This window comes from Dermochelys coriacea, chromosome 2 (assembly GCF_009764565.3).
Source record: "Dermochelys coriacea isolate rDerCor1 chromosome 2, rDerCor1.pri.v4, whole genome shotgun sequence".
Lineage (NCBI taxonomy): Eukaryota > Metazoa > Chordata > Testudines > Dermochelyidae > Dermochelys > Dermochelys coriacea.
Window position 1 is genome coordinate 44,197,443 of NC_050069.1, and position 22,177 is coordinate 44,219,619.

Sequence of the window (22,177 nt, forward strand, 5' to 3'; positions counted from 1 at the left end):
ATATCCTTGCACCCCCCTTCCCTTTCCCCATGTGCCCCTGCACACTCACTCAGCCACCCCCTTCCCTCATCCCGATGTGGCCCTGGACTCCTACTCCCATTCAGCCCCTGCTTCAGTCTGTCCTCCCACTAGCCCTTTTGAACCTGTCTCTCTCCCCCTCCCCCCGCAGCTCTATGTGCCCTGCTTTGTCTGTGCCCCCCATATTCCATGCTTCCTCACCTGGCCTTATGGGCAAGGCGCTCTTGGGCCTTATGTGCAAGGCAGTCTCTTCTCCTCCCTATCCGTAGAGGTCTCTGTTTTGGCACCACAGCATCCCCTCGTGGGTTAAAGGCATAACTGCAGTACCTCTCTGGCAGAACATTTCTTTGTATTTTCTGCAGAGAAAAAAAAATTCTGCTGGGGACATGAATTCCGCACATGCACAGTGGCACAGAATTCCCCCAGAAGTAAAAGTAAAGGACAATCCTTGCCCAAAGCTTATAATTTAAAAGGAGACTGGTCCTAAGAAAACATAGATAGTATGTGAAGTATAACCCTTGTAACTTGTAATAAAATTGACTGGTATAATTTTCATTGCAGTAAAAATAGTACATTTATAAAAACAGTGCAGTAAACCTAAATCTTTCCATAGATGCATAAAGATATCTGCCTGTTAAAGGTTCTTAAGTTTAACAGCAACAAAGGAATTGATATTGAATTATTATAAATACAAGAAGGGTAGCCCCCAGTTGCATCAACAGAGCCATAGAAGAGGCTTGCAAATCTTGAATATGATAAGGAAAAAGCAAAGACATCACTTTTAAAATAAGAGTGCTTCCTAGTACAACCACACTGAAAGTGACTAACATATAGGGTGAAATCAAATGGTGATCATTCTTCCATCCAGATGTAGCTCTGCCAGTAGCTTCATACATGCACATGCACTCTGACTAGTTAGGTAAACCACAATTATAAAACAATCATTAATACTAAGCATTTTTGTATCTAAATCTTTTAAGAAGTGTTTTTTTCTTAACAGTAGCCTCTTAATTGCTTTTGTGTGAATGTTCTTCGAAGGGTTGCTGTGCAGCTAGTAGACCACTAGAGAGCAAAACAGTGCAGAAAAAGATTTGTGCTACTGGAGTATACAGTGGCTACCAAAACTGTGTCTGTGTCCTGTTCCCAAAAGGACAGAGAAGTTTGTATCACATGGAGGCCTACTAAGCTTTGACTGTATTCTTGGTCAATATCTGTCATGTAATTAAAACAAATAATTCTGGAAACCCAATTATGAAATAATCTGAGAGAATTAAACAAAACTTTAACCCATACATTGTGTCTCTGTACTGCCACATAACATTTTTATAGTAAAAACACATTATCTTTTTCAAGTTCTGTTGCGATAGATGCAAGTATACTGTATCAGAATGACTTCTTGGAGTATATTATAGTCTTGAGTTCATCTGCATGAACAATGACATTTGATTTTTGGAATGCAATTAGCACTCTGTGGGTGCTACTGGAAATAAAGGATATAGACAAGTTTCAGAGTAGCAGCCGTGTTAGTCTGTATTCGCAAAAAGAAAAGGAGTACTTGTGGCACCTTAGAGACTAACAAATTTATTTGAGCATAAGCTTTTGTGAGCTACAGCTCACTTCATCGGATGCATTCAGTGGAAAATACAGTGGGGAGATCTATATACATAAAGAACATGAAACAATGGGTGTTACCATACACACTGTAAGGAGAAAGAAAAGGAGTACTTGTGGCACCTTAGAGACTAACAAATTTATTAGAGCATAAGCTTTCGTGAGCTACAGCTCACTTCATCGGATGCATTTGGTGGAAAAAATGATTTTGCATCCGATGAAGTGAGCTGTAGCTCACGAAAGCTTATGCTCTAATAAATTTGTTAGTCTCTAAGGTGCCACAAGTACTCCTTTTCTTTTTGCAAATACAGACTAACACGGCTGCTACTCTGAAAACTGTAAGGAGAGCGATCACTTAAGGTGAGCTATTTCCAGCAGGAGAGTGGGGGGGGGGACTTTTTAGTGATAATCAAGGTGGGCCATTTCCAGCAGTTGACAAGAACTGAACAAGTCTGAGGAACGGTGGGGGGGGGGAATAAACATGGGGAAATAGTTTTACTTTGTGTAATGACTCATCCACTCCCAGTCTCTGTTCAAGCCTAAGTTAATTGTCTAGTTTGCAGATTAATTCCAATTCAGCAGTCTCTCGTTGGAGTCTGTTTTTGAAGTTTTTTTATTGAAGAATTGCCACTTTTAGGTCAGTAATCGAGTGAGCAGACAGATTGAAGTGTTCTCCAACTGATTTTTGAATGTTATAATTCTTGACGTCTGATTTGTGTCCATTTATTCTTTTACGTAGAGACTCTCCAGTTTGACCAGTGTACATGGCAGAGGGGCACTGCTGGCACATGATGGCATCTATCACATTGGTAGATGTGCAGGTGAACGAGCCTCTGATAGCGTGGCTGATGTGATTAGGCCTATGATGGTGTCCCCTGAATAGATATGTGGACAAAGTTGACAACGGGCTTTGTTGCAAGGATAGGTTCCTGCGTTAGTGGTTCTGTTGTGTGGTTGCTGGTGAGTATTTGCTTCAGGTTAGGGGGCTGTCTGTAAGCAAGGACTGGCCTGTCACTCAAGATCTGAGAGAGTGATGGGTCGTCCTTCAGGATAGGTTGTAGATCTTTGATGATGCGTTGGAGAGGTTTTAGTTGGGGGCTGAAGGTGATGGCTAGTGGCATTCTGTTATTTTCTTTGTTGGGCCTGTCCTGTAGTAGGTGACTTTTGGGTACTCTTCTGGCTCTGTCAGTCTGTTTCTTCACTTCAGCAAGTGGGTACTGTAGTTTAAGAATGCTTGATAGAGATGTTGTAGGTGTTTGTCTCTGTCTGAAGGGTTGGAGCAAATGCGGTTGTATCATAGAGCTTGGGTGTAGACAATGGATCGTATGGTGTGGTCTGGATGAAAGCTGGAGGCATGTTGGGTAGGAATAGCGGTCAGTAGGTTTCCGGTATAGGGTGGTGTTTATGTGACCATCGCTTATTAGCACCGTAGTGTCCAAGAAGTGGATCTCTTGTATGGACTGGTCCAGGCCGAGGTTGATGGTGGGATGGAAATTGTTGAAATCATGATGGAATTCCTCAAGGGCTTCTTTTCCATGGGTCCAGATGATGAAGATGTCATCAATGTAGCGCAAGTAGGGTAGGGGCATTAGGGGACGAGAGCTGAGGAAGTGTTGTTCTAAGTCAGCCATAAAAAGGTTGGCATACTGTGAGGCCATGCAGGTACCCATAGCAGTGCCGCTGATTTGAAGGTATACATAGTCCCCAAATGTGAAATAGTTATGGGTCAGGACAAAGTCACAAAGTTCAGCCACCAGGTTAGCCGTGACATTATCGGGGATACTGTTCCTGACGGCTTGTAGTCCATCTTTGTGTGGAATGTTGGTGTAGAGGGCTACTGCATCCATAGTGGCCAGGATGGTGTTTTCAGGAAGATCACCAATGGATTGTAGTTTCCTCAGGAAGTCAGTGGTGTCTCAAAGATAGCTGGGAGTGCTGGTAGCATAGGGCCTGAGGAGGGAGTCTACATAGCCAGACAATCCTGCTGTCAGGGTGCCAATGCCTGAGATGATGGGGCGTCCAGGATTCCCAGGTTTATGGATCTTGGGTAGCAGATAGAATACCCCAGGTCTGGGTTCTAGGGGTGTGTCTGTGCGGATTTGTTCTTGTGCTTTTTCAGGGAGTTTCTTGAGCAAATGGTGTAGTTTCTTTTGGTAACCCTCAGTGGGATCAGAGGGTAATGGCTTGTAGAAAGTGGTGTTAGAGAGCTGCCTAGCAGCTTCTTGTTCATATTCCGACCTATTCATGATGACGACAGCACCTCCTTTGTCAGCCTTTTTGATTATGATGTCAGAGTTGTTTCTGAGGCTGTGGATGGCACTGTGTTCTGCATAGCTGAGGTTATGGGGCAAGTGATGCTGCTTTTCCACAATTTCAGCCAGTGCACGTTGGCGGAAGCACTCTATGTAGAAGACCAGTCTGTTGTTTTGACCTTCAGGAGGAGTCCACCCAGAATCCTTCTTTTTGTAGTCTTGGTAGGAAGGTCTGTGTGGGTTAGTATGTTGTTCAGAGGTTTGTTGGAAATGTTCCTTGAGTCGGAGATGTCAAATAGGATTCTTGGTCACCACAGAACTGTATCATCTTTGTGGGGGTGAAGGGGCAGAAGGAGAGGCCCTAGAATAGGACAGATTCTTCTGCTGGGCTAAGAGTATAGTTGGATAGATTAACAATATTGCTGGGTGGGTTAAGGGAACAACTGTTGTGGCCCCTTGTGGCATGTAGTAGTTTAGATAGTTTAGTGTCCTTTTTCTTTTGTAGAGAAGCAAAGTGTGTGTTGTAAATGGCTTGTCTAGTTTTTGTAAAGTACAGCCATGAGGAATTTTGTGTGGAAGGTTGGTTTTTTATGAGAGTATCCAGTTTTGAGAGCTCATTCTTAATCTTTCCCTGCTTGCTGTAGAGAATGTTGATCAGGTGGTTCTGCAATTTCTTTGAGAGTGTGTGGCACAAGCTGTCAGCATAGTCTGTGTGGTATGCAGATTGCATTTGCATTGCAAACCTTCAGTCCTTTTGGTATGAGATCCATCTGTTTGCATTTGGAAGGGAAGATGATGTCTGTATCTGTACGAGTTTTTTCAAGAAGCTGATAGATTTCCAATGCATACGGCTAAATTCAGTGCCTTGCATAATGACATTCAAAAACCAGTTGGAGAACACTTCAGTCTCTCTGGTCACTTGATTAGAGACCTGAGAGTGGCAATTCTTCAACAAAAAAACTTAAAAAACAGACTCCAACGAGAGACTGCTGAATTGGAATTAATCTGCAAACTAGATACAATTAACTTAGGCTTGAACAGAGACTGGGAGTGGATGAGTCATTACACAAAGTAAAACTATTTCCCCATGTTTATTCCCCCCCCCCCCCCCACCATTCCTCAGACTTGTTCAGTTCTTGTCAACTGCTGGAAATGGCCCACCTTGATTATCACTACAAAGTCTCCCCCCCCCCCCCACTCTCCTGCTGGTAATAGCTCACCTTAAGTGATCACTCTCCTTACAGTGTGTATGGTAACACCCATTGTTTCATGTTCTCTATGTATATAAATCTCCCCACTGTATTTTTCACTGAATGCATCCGATGAAGTGAGCTGTAGCTCATGAAAGCTTATGCTCAAATAAATTTGTTAGTCTCTAAGGTGCCACAAGTACTTCTTTTCTTAAAGGATACAGAGTAATTGTCCTGACTCTAACAGTGCATATAGAGCTGAGACTATACCCAGCTCTATTCCCATTCTGATATGGGGAGTTTACACAACCGTATTGATTGTTGATTATTAAACGCAGAATTCTAACCTCAGATGCGCATCTTGAACATTCAGTATTCTGTTTATAAGTACAGAATGGATTTTTCAAGATTAGCTGTGAAGGGCACAAGAGAATTTTCCATTCCCAAATATCTGTCTTTATTAGTCCATGTACAGTTTGTAGAAAAGTAATTTGTATACTGTTCATCCTTAAAGTACCTCTTGTTCTTGAGAAGTGCATCATTGACTTCTCAGGTGAAAGTGGAAATGTTAATGACCGAGTCCTACAGTGTGGATTAGTAAAGATACAGTTACTATTTTCATTTCTCTCTTTTTAATTACAGTAGTTGCATGTCTTGTTTGAACATCTTGTATCAGTTTTGTACATATAGTATGTTAAACCTGAGAACTAAAATTGCTCTTGGAAATGATCTGAGATACAGACAGTGTGATAGATGCTTTAATTTTTAGGATGTGCATGTAGAGTGATATCCTGAAATATTTCTGCCATTAAAGGTTCTTGCCCCCCAAAATTTCTGTATGTGCTGTTTTTCAGACTGTCAGAAGTAAATATGAGGCGATCAGCAGCTCCAAGTCAACGTCTAGGGAATTCAGCTAAAAAGCCAAGATTTATACCCCCAGGAAAAAATAACACAATCTGTTTGAAGAAAGAAAATGAACAGCTGGTCCCAGAAATTAAGTTGACTGAGGTAAATAAAAAAATGGGATGGGGAAACATTTAGCTATGCAGCACCACAACTAAAATATGCCAACAGTAATTAATTCTTACTCATGCAAGTAGTCGTAATGGGTCAGATTCTGACCTTAACTTATGCTGAATTGCACCTTATTCCTCAAGTAGTCCCATTACTACTCCAACTTCACCATTGAAGTGAAAGTGCTACCTATGAGTAAAAAATATCAGAATTCAGCATATATACAAATCTTACTGTAGCCAACGCATGGATTGCAGGGTTGGCCTATACTTCACTGGGTTACTGAGAGACTGGGCTGTAAAATGTTTTGAATGTCCTGCCAAAGGATTTCAGAAAAGAAGGTCCTTTCTTAAGATGGATAATTCAAAAATGTCAATACACTGAGTCACAGTGTGGCTACAAGACAGCAAAGCCTCTGATATAGAAAAAAGTTCAGTATGTCCTCATTTTAGTATATCTTTAATTTTAAGGCTTCTGTTGAATAGAATTCATAAGTAGATGTTGCTGCTTTTGTGGATGGCCATTTATATTAAAAGCACATTTATTTATTTTCATGTATCCGTGTGTATACACACAAATATACGTAGTAGAGGCTTGACTTTTCCATCCTTATGTATGAATAGTACCTTACTCCTCACCTGGTACCACTGAAAATCTATGGGACTATTCAGTGTAAATAAAGGTGGCAGAATTTGGACTAGAGTAACTTGCAAACTTACCATACAGAAGGAATGATTAATCCTGACCTGTATAACCAAACTTCAAAATTGAAGAGAGCTACTAAAGTTTGGATGTGGGTAGTACCTAATTATTGTCTTTAATTGGCAACAGGAGAAATTTAGATTTTAATATTTTTGTATAGTCTGAGCTGGTATTTTCTGTAATACATTTAAATATGGAAACGAACTATACATCTTTCAAGGATGTAGTCATCTGGAATACTGTGTCCAGTTTTGGGCCCCACACTACAAGAAGGATGTGGAAAAATCGGAAAGAGTCCAGTGGAGTGCAACAAAAATGATTAGGGGACTGGAACACATGAGGAGAGGCTGAGGGAACTGGGATTGTTTAGACTGCAGAAGAGAAGAATGAAATGGGCTTTGATAGCTGCTTTCAGCTACCTGAAAGGGGATTCCAAAGAGGATGGATCTAGACTGTTCTCAGTGGTAGCAGATGACCGAACAAGGAGTAATGGTCTCAAGTTGCAGTGGGGAAGGTTTAGGTTGGATATTAGGAAAAACTTTTTCGCTAGGAGGGTGGTGAAGCACCGGAATGGGTTACCTAGGGAGATGGTGGAATCTCCTTTCTTTGAGGTTTTTAAGGTCAGGCTTGAGAAAGCCCTGGCTGGGATGATTTATTTGGGGATTAGCTCTGCTTTGAGCAGGGGGTTGGACTAGATGACCTCCTGAGGTCCCTTCCAACCCTGATATTTTTTGCTTCTATTAAAGGCAGCTTTTTCACTTTTGCGTTAAGGGTTGGGAAAATGCTATCCTGAATTTCTGTTTTTGTAGGTAGAAGAGAAACAGCAGAGTGGCTCTAGGCATATAAGAGCTCTTTCTAGAATATGTGGTACAAATATAAATTCTACACAGGCTGTGGAATCTCTTGAAGAAATAAGCTCCATGGAAAAGTGTAATGGAGAAAATGAGTGTGAGGCTGCTGGAATGAAAAAAGTAAATAGACCTAAAGCAGGTAAGATATATCACAGCAACTTTAAAAACTGAACTAATTTGGAAATATTTGAAAAACATAAGGCTGATTTGTTACTCATTGACATGACATGAACGTTGCATAAATGCTTAAAGTCTTGTAGTGGTAGCATTATCTCCTGTATTACAAATAATAATAATAATAATTGCTCAAAACCACTGCTTTCCTCAACCCCTCCCTTTTATTTGGTGGTGGATCTAAAAGAAACTGGAGACTAGCTGTTGGCGCCACCTTTCTAAGGCCTGGTCTAAACTAAAAAGTTAGGTCAACCCAGCTGCATTGCTCAGGGATGTTCAAAGTCCACACCCCTGAGCAACATGGGTAAGCCAACGTAACCCCTGGTGTAGATGACACTAGGTTGACCAAAGAATTCTTCTGTTGACTTAGCTACCACCTCTTGGGGAGGTGGATTACCTATGCTGATGGGAAAACCCCTCCTGTTGGCATAGGTAGTGTCTACACCAAAGTCCTACAATGCTGCCGCTGCGCTGATGTAGCGTTTCAAGTACAAACAAGCCCTAACACTTTTTGTTTTCTGTTAAGTTACTATTTTTATTTTTTCTGACTTAATTTAATGATTGATGATGATTTATTATTTTAAGTGTAGTATATTTAATTGGGTCTGATGTTAGAAAAATTCCACAACTGTTTATAATTTAAACTATACAATTTGTGACTCTTTATAACCTTTGGAATTGTAATCAAGTCTTTGTTTAACAAAGTGATGTTCAGCCCTATTATAAAATGTGACTGTGATGAGATGGTTTAACATTTTTGCTTACATTTTTACGGAACTTCATAATATATGTTGGTGCATATGATCACTTGACTTCTTTGGAGTAGTTATTAGGGACTTCTTTCAGAACGTTGTTTTTTGAGTCTTTACCTGATCTGTCTTGTAATGATTGCAAGGAACTGTGAAAATGGTGGTTAGAAATTGTTTTGTCCTCATGGATTATGGTGACCTACGCTTTCACAATAAAATCAAAAACCTCGGTTTGTTTGAAAGGGACTTCTCAACTTTTTAAGCCCTCATATTTACCTGTCTTACATGTTAACTCCTGTTCGTTCTGATGCTTATAATTTAAATATAAATTTTTAAGTGTTTGTGTGGTAGGAAGAATGGCCAGAGGACAACTTTTTTTGGTTTTGAGTAATTTTATGGTCTGCTGTGATGTAAGTGCATGTTCAATGTTTGTGTTCTCTGGGTCCATTAAATTGCACACTGGCAGATGCTTCAAAATGACATACTTGTGGAGGAACCTCTGTCAGCAGATTCCCCCACAAAAATTGCTATAGAAGTGAAAGATTCCCACTGGAAGTCATAGTGCTAAAGGGAGAAAACTGCTGGCATATCTTCTCTGTGAAGATCCATGTTAGTACTTCTGAAATAGAGTTGTGAATAGAGGGACGTAGTGTTGCCTAATGGATAGAGCACTGGCTAAAACTCAGGACACTGAGTTCTGTTCCCAGGTCGCCTGCTGGGTGACCTTCGACAAGTCACTTCATCTCTTGTGTCTCAGTTTCTCCTTTTGTAAAATGGATACTGACCTCCTTTGTAAAGCACTGATGAAAAACGCTATATAAGAAGAGCTTTATTTTGTTATAAATACTGCTTAAAGTAATCACTGTTACTTAGATACCACTACTAGCTTCTGCTAGCGTATCCCTGGATCCAGCCTTTACCAAGACTTAATTTTTCAATATCCTGTATTTTCCAAGGTACCCGTATAAGTCCTACCAGTTGTACCAATTCATGTGCTACTCGGCATAACTAGTGCAACAATTATGTAAATGATGTAAGCCATACACTTCAGTCAGAGCATGAAACTTAATAATCAATTTTATTTTGTTAAAGCTTCTGCTATTATGAAACCCAAAAATAATGGAAACTGGTCATGAAAATCAGATTCCATAGTTTTTTTTTTTTTTTTTTTTGACTAATGAATTATATATGAATTTTCTAGCCAGGTGGTAAAATCAGTTTGGTTTGATTAAAGGGATATTATCACGATGATGTAATTTAAAGCTGGGTTTTTTAGATGATTAAAAGAATTTAACAAATCTTAATTTCTTCTACCATATTTGTTTGTTACCTACAAATCATTCAGTGTGGACAATGAAGCTAGATTAGTAAGTTTCACTTTTTGCTTCTTCAGTACTGGCATAATGCTGCTGTGTTTTTTAGGTTTCAAATATAGCAAGAGAAAGTACAAATAAATGCCTCAGTTTTGATTTAAATTCTTATGACGCATCTGTGGATGTTGAAACAATTGAGTTCATTTGGATGGTCATTCTGATACCTCTCCTGGAGAATGCTCTGCATTCAATCTTTTAAAACCTGAAAATTGACATTCCAGCTGCACATTTTCATTGTGTCCCTTTTCTGGAGCATATACAATTGTATTAGATAGCAACTATGTAAATACTGTACTCGTATCTAACATAAAAAACCTCTTGCCTTGCTAGCTTTAGTTTAGATTGAAATTATTATGGATTTGTTTTCTGGAAAATTTTACTGATTAAAACTGTGCATGTTCTCAGACATTCAACCCTGAAGAATTTTTGCATTGAATTTTAATATTTTAGGTGTAGATTGACAAAAAGATCCTATTACACAACAAGCCATTTAAGTATAATTATAAGTGAAAAATATGATGCTCCTTCAAAAATACATAGTTTTGGAGGATGTTTTTTATCATTACTTTTGTTGGAAAATTAGACTCATTTGAAGTGGAAAAGTGTGGTAGTGTAACTTGGCGGGCTCTTTTGTATTTAGAACATAGGACATGATTTGTTGGCAGCTAAGTTAGCTTGTATACTAACAAAACATGGTGACTAGTTGTTAAAATGTGCTACCAGCACATTTTGAAAACTTAAAACAATGCTACTAGTGAGTAAATACATTTGGTGCTGTGATTTCCTACATAACAGAGGATCTCTGAGCCCTCTCTTAGTATAAATAAGTGCTACTTCTAAATCAATCCAAAGGAGGTAGCAGGAGTGGGCAGGTCTTAATGAAGAAGGGAAAGGATGGTTTTGCAGTTCAAGCATTGGACTGGAACTTGGGAACTCTGTTCAGTTCCTGATTTTTGCCACAGGCTTCATATATGACTATGGGCAATTCAGTTACCTGTGCCTCAATTCTCATCAGCAAAATGAGGTGATAATACTTCTGTATTTTAGAGGGGCTTTGTAGGGTGCTAAGTGCCATGAAGAGACTAAGGCCATGTCTACACCTATAGTTCTGCAGCAGCGCAGCTGTAGTGATGCAGCTGCATTGCTGCAACACATCTGGTGAAGACGCTCTATGCTGATGGGAGAGAGCTCTGCCATTGGCATAATAAAACCACATCCGCAAATGGCAGAGCTATGTCAACTGGAGAAGCTCTGTGCACATGAGTGCTTATGTTGGTGTAACTTGTGTCACTCAAGGGGGTGGTTTATTCACACCCCTGAGTGACATAAATTATGCCGACATAGGCTCTAGACATAGCCTAAATAAATCTTGTTTGTTAGAACTCTTCCCACCCATTTGTATATGGGACACCTTACCCTTTATTCCTTTGTTTGATGTCCTGAGAGAGTGATGTGCTCTCTCTCCTTTTATCTGGCAACATTCTGTCTTTTTATTACTGTTATTTTTTGGTGAAGAGTGGGTGAGGTTTTTGTCTTCTCTTTTATTAATTATTTTGGCTTTTCCTTTTTCCTGCATTTCAAAGTTTGCATGCTCTTTGGAAATAGTATACATTGAGAATTCCTGGAGGCCATGCCAAATATACTTTCTTTGCTAACCTGACTACTATGGCAGCAGAGAGAAGAGAAATTTGATTTGTAGAACTGGTATCTGACACTACAGCTTTCTTCATATGAACGGCTCCTGCAGCCAGCTGCTTTGTGGCAGCTACACGAATAGAAGGTGGCTTTTAAGAAGGCCTCCAGCCAGATCACATGTACATTGGAGAGGTGATGGGGAGACAGCGAGGCAAGGCGAGGGGAATCCAGTAGTTTATTTCACCTTGCCCTTATTGCTCTTCTTCCTTGCCTCCAGACTAGTCTAGTGTCCTCACATTGGGCAACAGTGTTCTTATGCAAGAAGTTTGGGTAGTTTTAAAAAAAATCTTTAATATGTTTGAAAAAAAGTGTGATATATTTCCCAGTATGAAAATTCTTAAGAGTGCTTAGTTCAGAAGCTATCAGGGACAATCTAGTTGCGCTTGATAAATCTCTCTGCCTTCTCCTAATTGCCTATCAAGTTTCACTTGTAACCAGTGTGACAGTAGCTTGCATTTGGAGTGTCAGTGGCTATACATCAGGTTTCAGAGTAGCAGCCGTGTTAGTCTGTATTTGCAAAAAGAAAAGGAGTAATTGTGGCACCTTAGAGACTAACAAATTTATTGGAGCATAAGCTTTTGTGAGCTACAGCTCACTTCATCAAATGCATCCGATGAAGTGAGCTGTAGCTCACGAAAGCTTATGCTCTAATAAATTTGTTAGTCTCTAAGATGCCACAAGTACTCCTTTTCTTTTTGGATATACATCAGTGTCTTTAGACAATTAAGAATGTTACTGTGCACAATCTTGAAGTGAGAATGATGGAACTAATTGTTTCTTTGAATCTGAATTGAAAAGTACATTTAACTGAATATTTTTGATCATTTTTTCATGGGATTTCTTCAGTTCTATTCAGCTGGAAAACTGAAGTGAGTCAAACAATTTTTTATTCAAGAGTGTGCTAAGTGGACTTATTTAAATCACTGTGCTGAATTGTGAGAAATTTAAATCAGGCTTTCAGTTTAATAAATACAAATCACAGCGAAAGTATTACAAAGCATTAATTAAAAACACAAGCATATCTTAAACTTGCTGACTGCTATTTTTAATGAAAGCTTTAAAAGGAAACTTGAAATAGAACACTAGGACAAAACATAACTGGACATTCAGAAGATTCAACATCTGAACCTGAGATGAACGAAGATAGTTCATAAATGTATTTTTTAAAATTACTTTATATAATTAAAAAGCAGTAAATCCTTAAGTGTTCCTGTACTGTCAATTCAGTGTGAGACTAGAATGATTACAACATACAATCTCCAGGGTAAATCTTGACAAATATATTTAATACAATAAAAATAACATGGAAAGAGGAGGGAAAAGTGAAACCCAAATAGTTATTCAAAATTAAGAAAAAAATCTGGTAAATAAGTTGTTCTTTTCTCACAATGGAGTATGTCAAATTTATTCTTATGTCACTGTTAATCAGGAAAAAATATACTCCTTGGCGTGCTCCGAATACCCCCCAAACCTTGCGAAAGTTAGCAGCACAAAAGGCTGCATCTTACTCTAGCGCTCATAGATTCAGTTTTAAGCATATCTAACTTTCTCTGACATACCTGTTGAGAAAAGTCAGGAAATATGGATGTGGTAACCCCCCAAATAACCAGGGTGGATTTTGATTTAAATCAAATTGATTTAAATTACTAGTCGGGAAATCTTAATTTAATCATGGATTTCTATATAAAAGTGCATTCTTGTTGGTTGTTATAACCTTTAATACATATTCATCACAATTCAGAGATAGATGTAGGTTTCATTTTTAGAAGGTACACACTATGCATTTTTAAACAGTGGTTTATTTTGAAAACTTTTCAGATTAATTTTACAGCTGTATCAGAAAATGAATGATTGTTTGGTTATTTCATTTACCAAAGGTAAATGAAGCAGATATTTATGAAGTCATTGGGAGGTGAACTATTTCCAATTCAACCGGTTAATCATTAATATTTGGAGGATTTTCTTGCCATGCTGTATTAGGAGGAGAACATCACCAGACAGACATTTCAATTGTTTTATTTAACTAAAACGACAATGTTATGGATTCTGGATTTTTTTCTTCAGCAAACATATAATATTTTAACAAAACAAGCATATGAATTTTTGAATTTAAACATTCAAGTTTTTTAAAATCAGGTTTGTTTTTGTTAAAATTGTTTTAAATTTAAAATAGTTAAATGAAATATTAAAAAAAAAATTAAATAGACTATGACAGTCAGGTCAACATGAGAAACTTAAAATATTGGCTTTTGCTGCTAACTCGGTCGTCTTCACCTTCATTTTCCTGTTTGTTCACAATCTGGAAAAGAAAAACAAGCTTTCCTGCTTTTTCAGGTCCCAAATGATTTCTCAATTTGGAATTAATTAGTCCAAAGGAAGAAAATATTCTTTCTGCACCAGCAGAAGAAGCTACTGCTGTTAAAAGTGAGATTATCACTTCAACAGTCTCTGAATCCAAGTGCTTAAGCAGGGGTCTCAAAGTCCCGGCCTACGGGCCACCTAAGAACCTCACCACTGCGGCCCGCGGAAACTTTTTAAAAAGTTCTTTCATCCAGCCCTCAATGGAGGGGGTGGAAGAGGAGCGAGCAGGAGAGATTCACATGCCCCTCCCCACAATGTTGCTCCATCCTGCTGCTCCTGGGACCTTCTCATGGGTTGCACTTGGCAAGGTGTCATTCACCTGCCACGCTGCCGCTGTCTGCTGTAGGCGCCGACCCCCGTAGTTCCCATTGGCTGGGGGAGAGGGACAGAGATATACCATCGCTAGTCACCGAGCAGAGTCAGCCATGGAGGCAGTGTCACTAATTGCCCAGACAGTCAGCCAGGGCGGCATGAGGCCAAGGGAGCGAGGAAAAAGGATGGGAAACGGGCTGGGAGGTGGTGTGAACACTATTTTCAGACATTATTAGTCTGCTGGGAGGATTTGAGGACTGGCACTGGCCCTGAGGTAAATTGAGTTTGAGACCCCTGGCTTAAGTGACTTCAGCAGTTCACTGGTGTGACTTTCTTTAAAACATCATCAGCAAACATGTTTCTTGAATGGTTCTTTTTCCCAAACTGGGTCTCTTTTATGGCCTGCTGCCATTATAGGTTTTCCCTTCGAGTGAGAGAATGGTATGATAGATCTCAAATCAATGAAAGCTACACTCAGAAAGACCTGAAGACTTCTGGAATATGCTGCTCAAACAGTTTCACTTTTGTTTCTACTGCCTGTCCCTCCCTTTTCACATTTATCTCCAGACTTCTTCTCCTTCTCCAGATCTATTCCATCCCCAACAATCTTCTATTCATTGAACGTTTTGAAACTTTGCGCTTTTAGAGAGAGGTAAGGGATTGACTCTGTGTGCACAAAGTTGCAGAGGAACAGTAAGGTTGAGGTCTGTTGTTTCTCACCTCTATAAATTGTTTGTTTGTTTAACATTTTTGCTGTTAACAAGCATGTTATTTCTGGAGTGGAGACACAAATCCACAGTTTGAGATCTACAAAACTAAGCATCTCTGATGGTATCTTCCAGACTGAGCACTGAGTCCCATTGGGTAGATAGAAAGATTAACCTAAATAATTTACACAGAAGCCCCTGGAACCCCATAAAATTGGGTCCCTAATCCGTGAATTATTGGAACTCGTTTACAAAACTTTTCTTAAACATTACATGAATATATTCTCATACTATAGAATTAGATTTATAATCCCTGTTCCATAATGAGATACATTATAGCTCAAAGATATTTTAATTAAAACTATCTTTAGATAGGTTTTTTCCTCAAAAAGCATTTTATCAAAAAAATTCAATTTTTTTTTAAATTATTGATTTTTATCCTCCCTGCAAATAAGTATCATGTTTTCTGACCTTGTTTCTAGAAAGAAACCTGTCTATTGGTAGAAGCCAAGAAAGAGACTATTTTCAGGGTTATTGTTGGCAAGGGCCATCCAATAACTTCTAACTTTGTTTTGGGCCTGGTCTGATTTGGGGCCCAGGCACCATGGACATTATCACTGTTTTACTAATAAGGAAACAAATAAAGAGGCCAAGTATCTGTGAGCTGTACAAGTTAGTGACAGAACTGGAACTAGAACCCACGTCTTTGATACCGAGTGTCAACTAATAGACGACATGGTCAGTTGTGGTTATGGAGAGGAATGAAAAAGGACTAGGGAAAGAGAGAGGTGGAAAGAGGAATGGAGAAAAATAGACAGATTTAGAGGAGGAAGTGGGTGAGGTCTATTTGATTGATTGAAAGGAAAACAATCTACGAGTTAGATGATTTATTAATAGGCTTGTCAGGCTTTTAATACTCCCTTGATATAAACAAAAGAACAACAAAGGAACCAGCTGCAGGAGTAAAAAGGGAATGCAGGCAGAAGTCCAGCAACAGAGTGGGCATTACACCACCTGCCCATAGGGCAGGTAATTATACATGCTGCATTGGGTGCAATAAAGTGGGTATGTGTGCATTTGGTGCAAGGAGCTCCTGGTCCTCAGAGACCCGTGGTACAGGCTTTGGAGACCAGAGTGGCTGAACTGAAGGAGCTGAGGGAGACAGAGAGGTACATTGATGAGACTTTCCAGGACACAGTAAAAGGTCCCACCCCCGGTCTGACAGCCTCTGTACTGTTGAGGAGGATGAAAGTCCCAGGGAAGGAGAGCATCTAACTGGAGCAGATGGAAACAATCCCATAGTTGGGACCCTCCTTCCAGATGATGATGTGGTATCCTCTCGCACTGGGGATACCTCTCTGGCGGAGGGAACTCTAGCTATTAGAAAGAGGCAAGTATTAGTAATGGATTTGTTAGTCTCTAAGGTGCCACAAGTACTCCTTTTCTTTTTGTGAATACAGACTAACACGGCTGCTACTCTGAAACTTGTCATTATGCAAGGCACTGAATTTAGCCGTATGGAGTGGAAGTCTATCAACTTCATGAAAAAACTCATACAGATACAGACAGACATAATCTTTCTTTCCAAATGCAAACAGATGGACATCATACCTAAAGGACTGAAGGTAGGCACTGAATGCATCCGATGAAGTGAGCTGTTGCTCACAAAAGCTTATGCTCAAATAAATTTGTTAGCCTCTAAGGTGCCACAAGTACTTCTTTTCTTCTATCATTAGAAACATAGATAGTTGGGTTTGTGATGACCGGGAGAACCGCATGGTGACTTGCCTGCCTGGTGTGAAGGTTGTGGATCTCTCAAGACCTCTAGGTAGACTTATGTGTAGTGCTGGAGAGGATCTGGTTGTGGTACATGTAGGTACCAATGACATAGGGAAGGATAGGAGAGAGGTCCTGGAGGCCAAATTTAGACGTCTAGGTAAGAGATTGAAGTCCAGGACCTCCCTGGTAGCATTCTCTGAGATGCTCCCAGTTCGACACGCAGGGCCAGTTAGACGGGCAGAACTGCAGAGTCTCAATGCGTGGCTGAGAGGATGGTTTAGATTTATTGGGAACTGGGGAAACTTTTGGGAAAGGGAGGCTCCACCTAAACCAAAATCAAACCAGATTGCTGGCACTTAACATTAAAAAGGTCATAGAGCAGTTTTTAAACTAAGGGCTGGGGGAAAGCCGACAGGTGTGGAGGAGCACATGGTTTGGACATTCCTTAGGGGAGGATTTATTAATAGAGAACGAGAGGATGGAAAAGGACAAAATACAGGCGGAATCTGATCAGAAGCAGTTAAATAAGAGTCCCATGCCATGATGTAATGGCAGACAGCCAAAAGAAGACAAGTTTTTAAAGTGCTTATATACCGATGCTAGAAGTCTAAATAGTTCACCTATTTTATTAGAGTGCCTCGTATTAAATGAGAATATTGATATAATAGGCCTCACAGAAACGTGGTGGAATGAGGCTAATCAATGGGATACAGTAAAACCAAGGTACAAAATATATTGGAAGGACAGAAAAGGTCTGATAGAGAGCTTATTCCTTCACTCTCCATTTCCCTTGCATGAACAGAGAGCAACAATATCCGAAGTCCGAAGGTGCAAACAATTAGATGTTTATTGGGGTGAACTTCCAGAAAGCTTAAGTCCAAGTTCCTTTTTCCTTATTTTCGAATCCCAACTTACTTCCTGTTTGTTCCTAATTTATATAGTAATATTCTTAGCTATACCGTAACCAATCATTCTACTGAAATTTACCGAACCAATCCTAACATATTGTAACATGATTAGCTAACTAATTATATCCCACCACCTTAATTAGTTTACACCCAGCAAAATTAATTATACAGCAGACAGAAACATTCACAGAACCACACAGAGACCATGCAAATAAACAATAGCAAAGTGAGAACTATAATGACAAAACAATACAGAAGTGAGGATTTCACAACTACATCTATAAAGATATAAGGGTTTCCCAGCTGTGTCTATTGATAAGTGAGTTCTTACAAGACAGAAAACTGTCAACCTAAATTTCCTTTTTCATCTTCTAGGCTCTTCCCTTTCTCTGGAGGTGATAGATCGGATCACCTTGCTAACAGCCCCATATTGACTAGTTTGGCATGTGAGGATGTGACCATAAGCTTCCCAGCTTATGGCTGCGTCTGCTTCTTAGCCAAGGCATTGGCCTAAGAACAGGGCCTCAGACTGTCACAGTGAGAGAAGGCCCTCACGCAGATTCTTTCTTGTATATCTCTATTACTAGCTAAATGATAAACATATACCAAAATTCTTAAAGTATAGGCAGGCCTGAATATCTGTATCCTAACAAGGTCGTGCTGGTGGGGAAGTGGCATTATATGTGAAAGAAAGTGCAGAATCAAATGTAGTAAAAATTGTAAATGAATCAAACTGTACCATAGAATCTCTATGGATAGAAATTCCATGCTCTAATAATAAGAATAAAGCAGTAGGGGTATATTACCAACCATCTGACCAGGATGATGAGAGTGACTGTGAAATGCTCAGGGAGATTAGAGAGGCTACTAAAATAAAAAACGCAATAATAATAATAATAATAATAATGGGGGATTTCAATTATCCCCATATTGATTGGGTATGTGTCACCTCGGGATAGGAAGTAGAAATAAAGTTTCTTGACACCTTAAATGACTGGTCCTGGAAAGCAGCTGGTCCTGGAAACCCACCAGAGGAGAGGCAATTCTTGATTTAGTCCTAAGTGGAGCACAGGATCAGGTCCAAGAGGTAAATATAGCTAACCGCTTGGTACTAGTGACCATAATATAATTAAATTTAATATTCCTGTGGGGCGGGGGGAAACACTACATCAGCCCAACACTGTAACATTTAATTTCAGAAAGAAATTCATCTTAATAAATTAATTAATCAGAAACCTACACAAAAATGAGGCGGTTAGTAAACAGAAATTAAAGGGTACAGTGCCAAAAGTGAAATCTCTGCAAGCTATGTGGAAACTTTTAAAAGACCCCATAATAGAGGCTCAACTTAAATGTATACCCCCAAATTAAAAAACATAGTAAGAGAACCAAAAAAGAGCCACTATGGGTAAACAACAAAGTAAAAGAAGCATTGAGAGGCAAAAAGGCATCCTTTAAAAAGTGGAAGTTAAGTCCTAGTGAGGAAAATAGAAAGGAGCATAAACTCTGGCAAATGTGTAAAAATACCATTAGGAAAGCCAAAAAAGAATTTGAGGAACAGTTAGCCAAAGACTCAAAGTAATAGCAAATTTTTTTTTAAGTACATCAGAAGCAGGAAGCCTGCCAAACAACCAGTGGGGCCACTGGATGATTGAGGTGCTAAAGGAACACTTAAGGACGATAAGGCCATTGTAGAGAAACTAAATGAATTCTTTTCATTGGTCTTCACGGCTGAGGATGTGAGAGAGATTCCCAAACCTGAGCCATTCTTTTTAGGGAACAAATCTGAAGAACTGTCCCAAATTGAGGTGGTATTAGGAGAGGTTTTGGAACAAATTGATAAATTAAACAGCAATAAGTCACCAAGACCAGATGGTATTCACCCAAGAGTTCTGAAGGAGCTCAAATGTGAAATTGCAGAACTACCAACTGTAGTCTGTAACCTATTATTTAAATCAGCTTCTGTCCCAGATGACTGGAGGACAGCTAATGAGACGCCAATTTTTAAAAATGGCTCCAGAGGTGATCCCGACAATTACAGGCCTCTAAGCCTGACTTCAGTACCAGGAAAACTGGTTGAAACAATAATAAAGAACAATATTGTCAGACATATAGATGAACATAATTTGTTGAGGAAGAGTCAACATGCTTTTAGTAAAGGGAAATCATGCCTCACCAATCAACTAGAATTCTTTGATGGGGTCAACAAGCATGTGGACCAAGGGGATCCAGTGGATATAGTGTACTTAGATTTTCAGAAATCCTTTGACAAGGACCCTCACCAAAGACTCTTATGTAAAGTAAGCTGCCACGGGATAGGAGGGAAGGTGCTCTCATAGATTAGTAACTGGTTAAAAGATAGGAAACAAAGGGTAGGTATAAATGGTAAGTTCTCAGAATGGAGAGAGGTAAAAAATGGTGTCCCCCAGGTGTCTGTTCTGGGACCAGTCCTATTCAACATATTCATAAATGATCTGGAAAAACGGGTAAATAGTGAGGTCACAAAATTTGCAAATGATACAAAATTACTGAAGATAGTTAAGACTCAAGCAGACTGCAAAGAGCTACAAAAGGATCTCTCAAAACTGGGTGACTGGGCAATAAAATGGCAGATGGAATTTAATGTTGATAAATGCAAAGTATTGCACATTGGAAAGCATAATCCCAACTATACATATAAAATGATGGGGTCTAAATTAGCTATTACCGTTCAAGAAAGAGATCTTGGTGTCGTGGATAGTTCTCTGAAAACATCCACTTAATGTGCAGCAGCAGTCAAAAAAGCAAACAGAATGCTGGGAATAATTAAGAAAGGGATAGATAACAGGACAGAAAATATCATGTTGCCTCTCTGTAAATTCATGACGCCCACATCTTGAATACTGTGTGCAGATGTGGTTGCCCCATCTCAAAAAAGATATATTGGAAAAGGTTCAGAAAAGGGCAACAAAAATTAGTAGGGGTATGGAATGGCTTCCGTATGAGGAGAGATTAATAAGACTAGGACTTTTCAGCTTGGAAAAGAGATGTCTAACGGGACATATGATAGAGGTCTATAAAATCATGACTAGTGTAGAGAAAGTAGATAAGGAAATGTTGTTGACTACTTCTCATCACACAAGAACTAGGAATCAGCAAATGAAATTAATAGGCAGCAGGTTTTAAACAAACAAAAGGAAGTATTTCTGCACACAGTGCACAATCAACCTGTGGAACTCCTTGCCAGAAGATGTTGTGAAGGCCAAGACCATAACAGGGTTCAAAAAAGAACTAGATGGAGGATATGTCCATCAATGGCTATTAGCCAGGATGGGCAGGAATGGTGTCCCTAGCCTCTGTTTGCCAGAAGCTGGGAGTGAGCAACAGGGGATGGATCACTTGATGATGACCTGTTCTGTTCATTCCCTCTGGGGCACCTCGGGCACTGGCCACTGTCAGAAGACAGCATACTGGGCTAGATGGACCTTTGGTCTGACCCAGTAGGGCCATTCTTATGTTCTTTGATTCAAATGGATGGATGTCAATAAACGTCAATTTCATCTGATACAGTGAAATCAACGAGGAAATAAAATCCATCGGGAGCAGTCAGTGTGAGTGCACCTCCCCCTGGTACCTTGTGCCTGCGGGGATCAGTGTCACTGGCCCGATAGCCATTCAGGGAGTCCTCTGCAGCTTTGCTGTCATGGCCCTGTTTTCCCAATCACTAGCCAGGAATGTGGGGGCTGTCCCCAGGCTGGACCTGTTCAACAGTGGGGTGGCCTCCCCTGCAGCCCTGTCTGGTGGGTTTGCTCTGAGAGGCCAGGACCGCAGCCTTACACCTGGGCGTGCTGGGCCCCTGGGCTGTGCTGGGAACCTCCTGAATTCTCCGCTATGAGTGCTAGGAACCCCATATAGCCCTGCTGTCAGCGCGGCCCTAATCCCAACTCTTTCCCCCCCATTGTCTGCAGCTAGAAAAAGAAAAAAATCTTTCTATTTTTTTGCAATTAAAAAAAAATAAAATTCTCATAGACTCTAAAGTCAGAAGAGACCATCATGATCATCTAGTGTGACCTCCTGCACATTGCAGGTCACAGAACCTCACCTAACCACTCCAGTAATAGGCCCATAACCTCTGGCTAAGTTACTGAAGTAATCAAATCTTGATGTAAAGTCTTCAAGTTACAGAGAATCCACCGAAGTGAGCTGTAGCTCACGAAAGCTTATGCTCTAATAAATTTGTTAGTCTCTAAGCTGCCACAAGTACTCCTTTTGTTTAGAGAATCCACTGTTTCCTCTAGTTCATACCAGCAAGTGAACTGTGCCCCATGCTTCAGAGGAAGGCAAAAAACCCCAAGGGTCTCTGCCAGTCTGACCGGAGGGGGTGGGGGGAAGAGGTCCTTCCCAACCCCAAATATGGCAGTCAGTTAGATCTTGAACATGTGGTTGAAACCTACCAGCCAGATATCTGGGCAAGAATTCTCTGTACTAATTTAGAGCCCTCC

General features: G+C 40.0%; 1 protein-coding gene across 2 annotated transcripts in view; it reads left to right on the top strand.

The window, feature by feature from the left end:
• Positions 1-22,177, top strand: part of RAD54B (RAD54 homolog B) — a 129,045-nt gene that overhangs the window by 3,153 nt on the left and 103,715 nt on the right. For both annotated transcript variants that reach the window (XM_038388936.2, XM_043507610.1), the window contains exons 2-3: positions 5,926-6,079; positions 7,597-7,777. In XM_038388936.2, coding sequence (XP_038244864.1) covers positions 5,942-6,079; positions 7,597-7,777 — 319 coding nt within the window. In that variant the 5' untranslated portion in view covers positions 5,926-5,941. The remainder of the gene's footprint in view (positions 1-5,925; positions 6,080-7,596; positions 7,778-22,177) is intronic.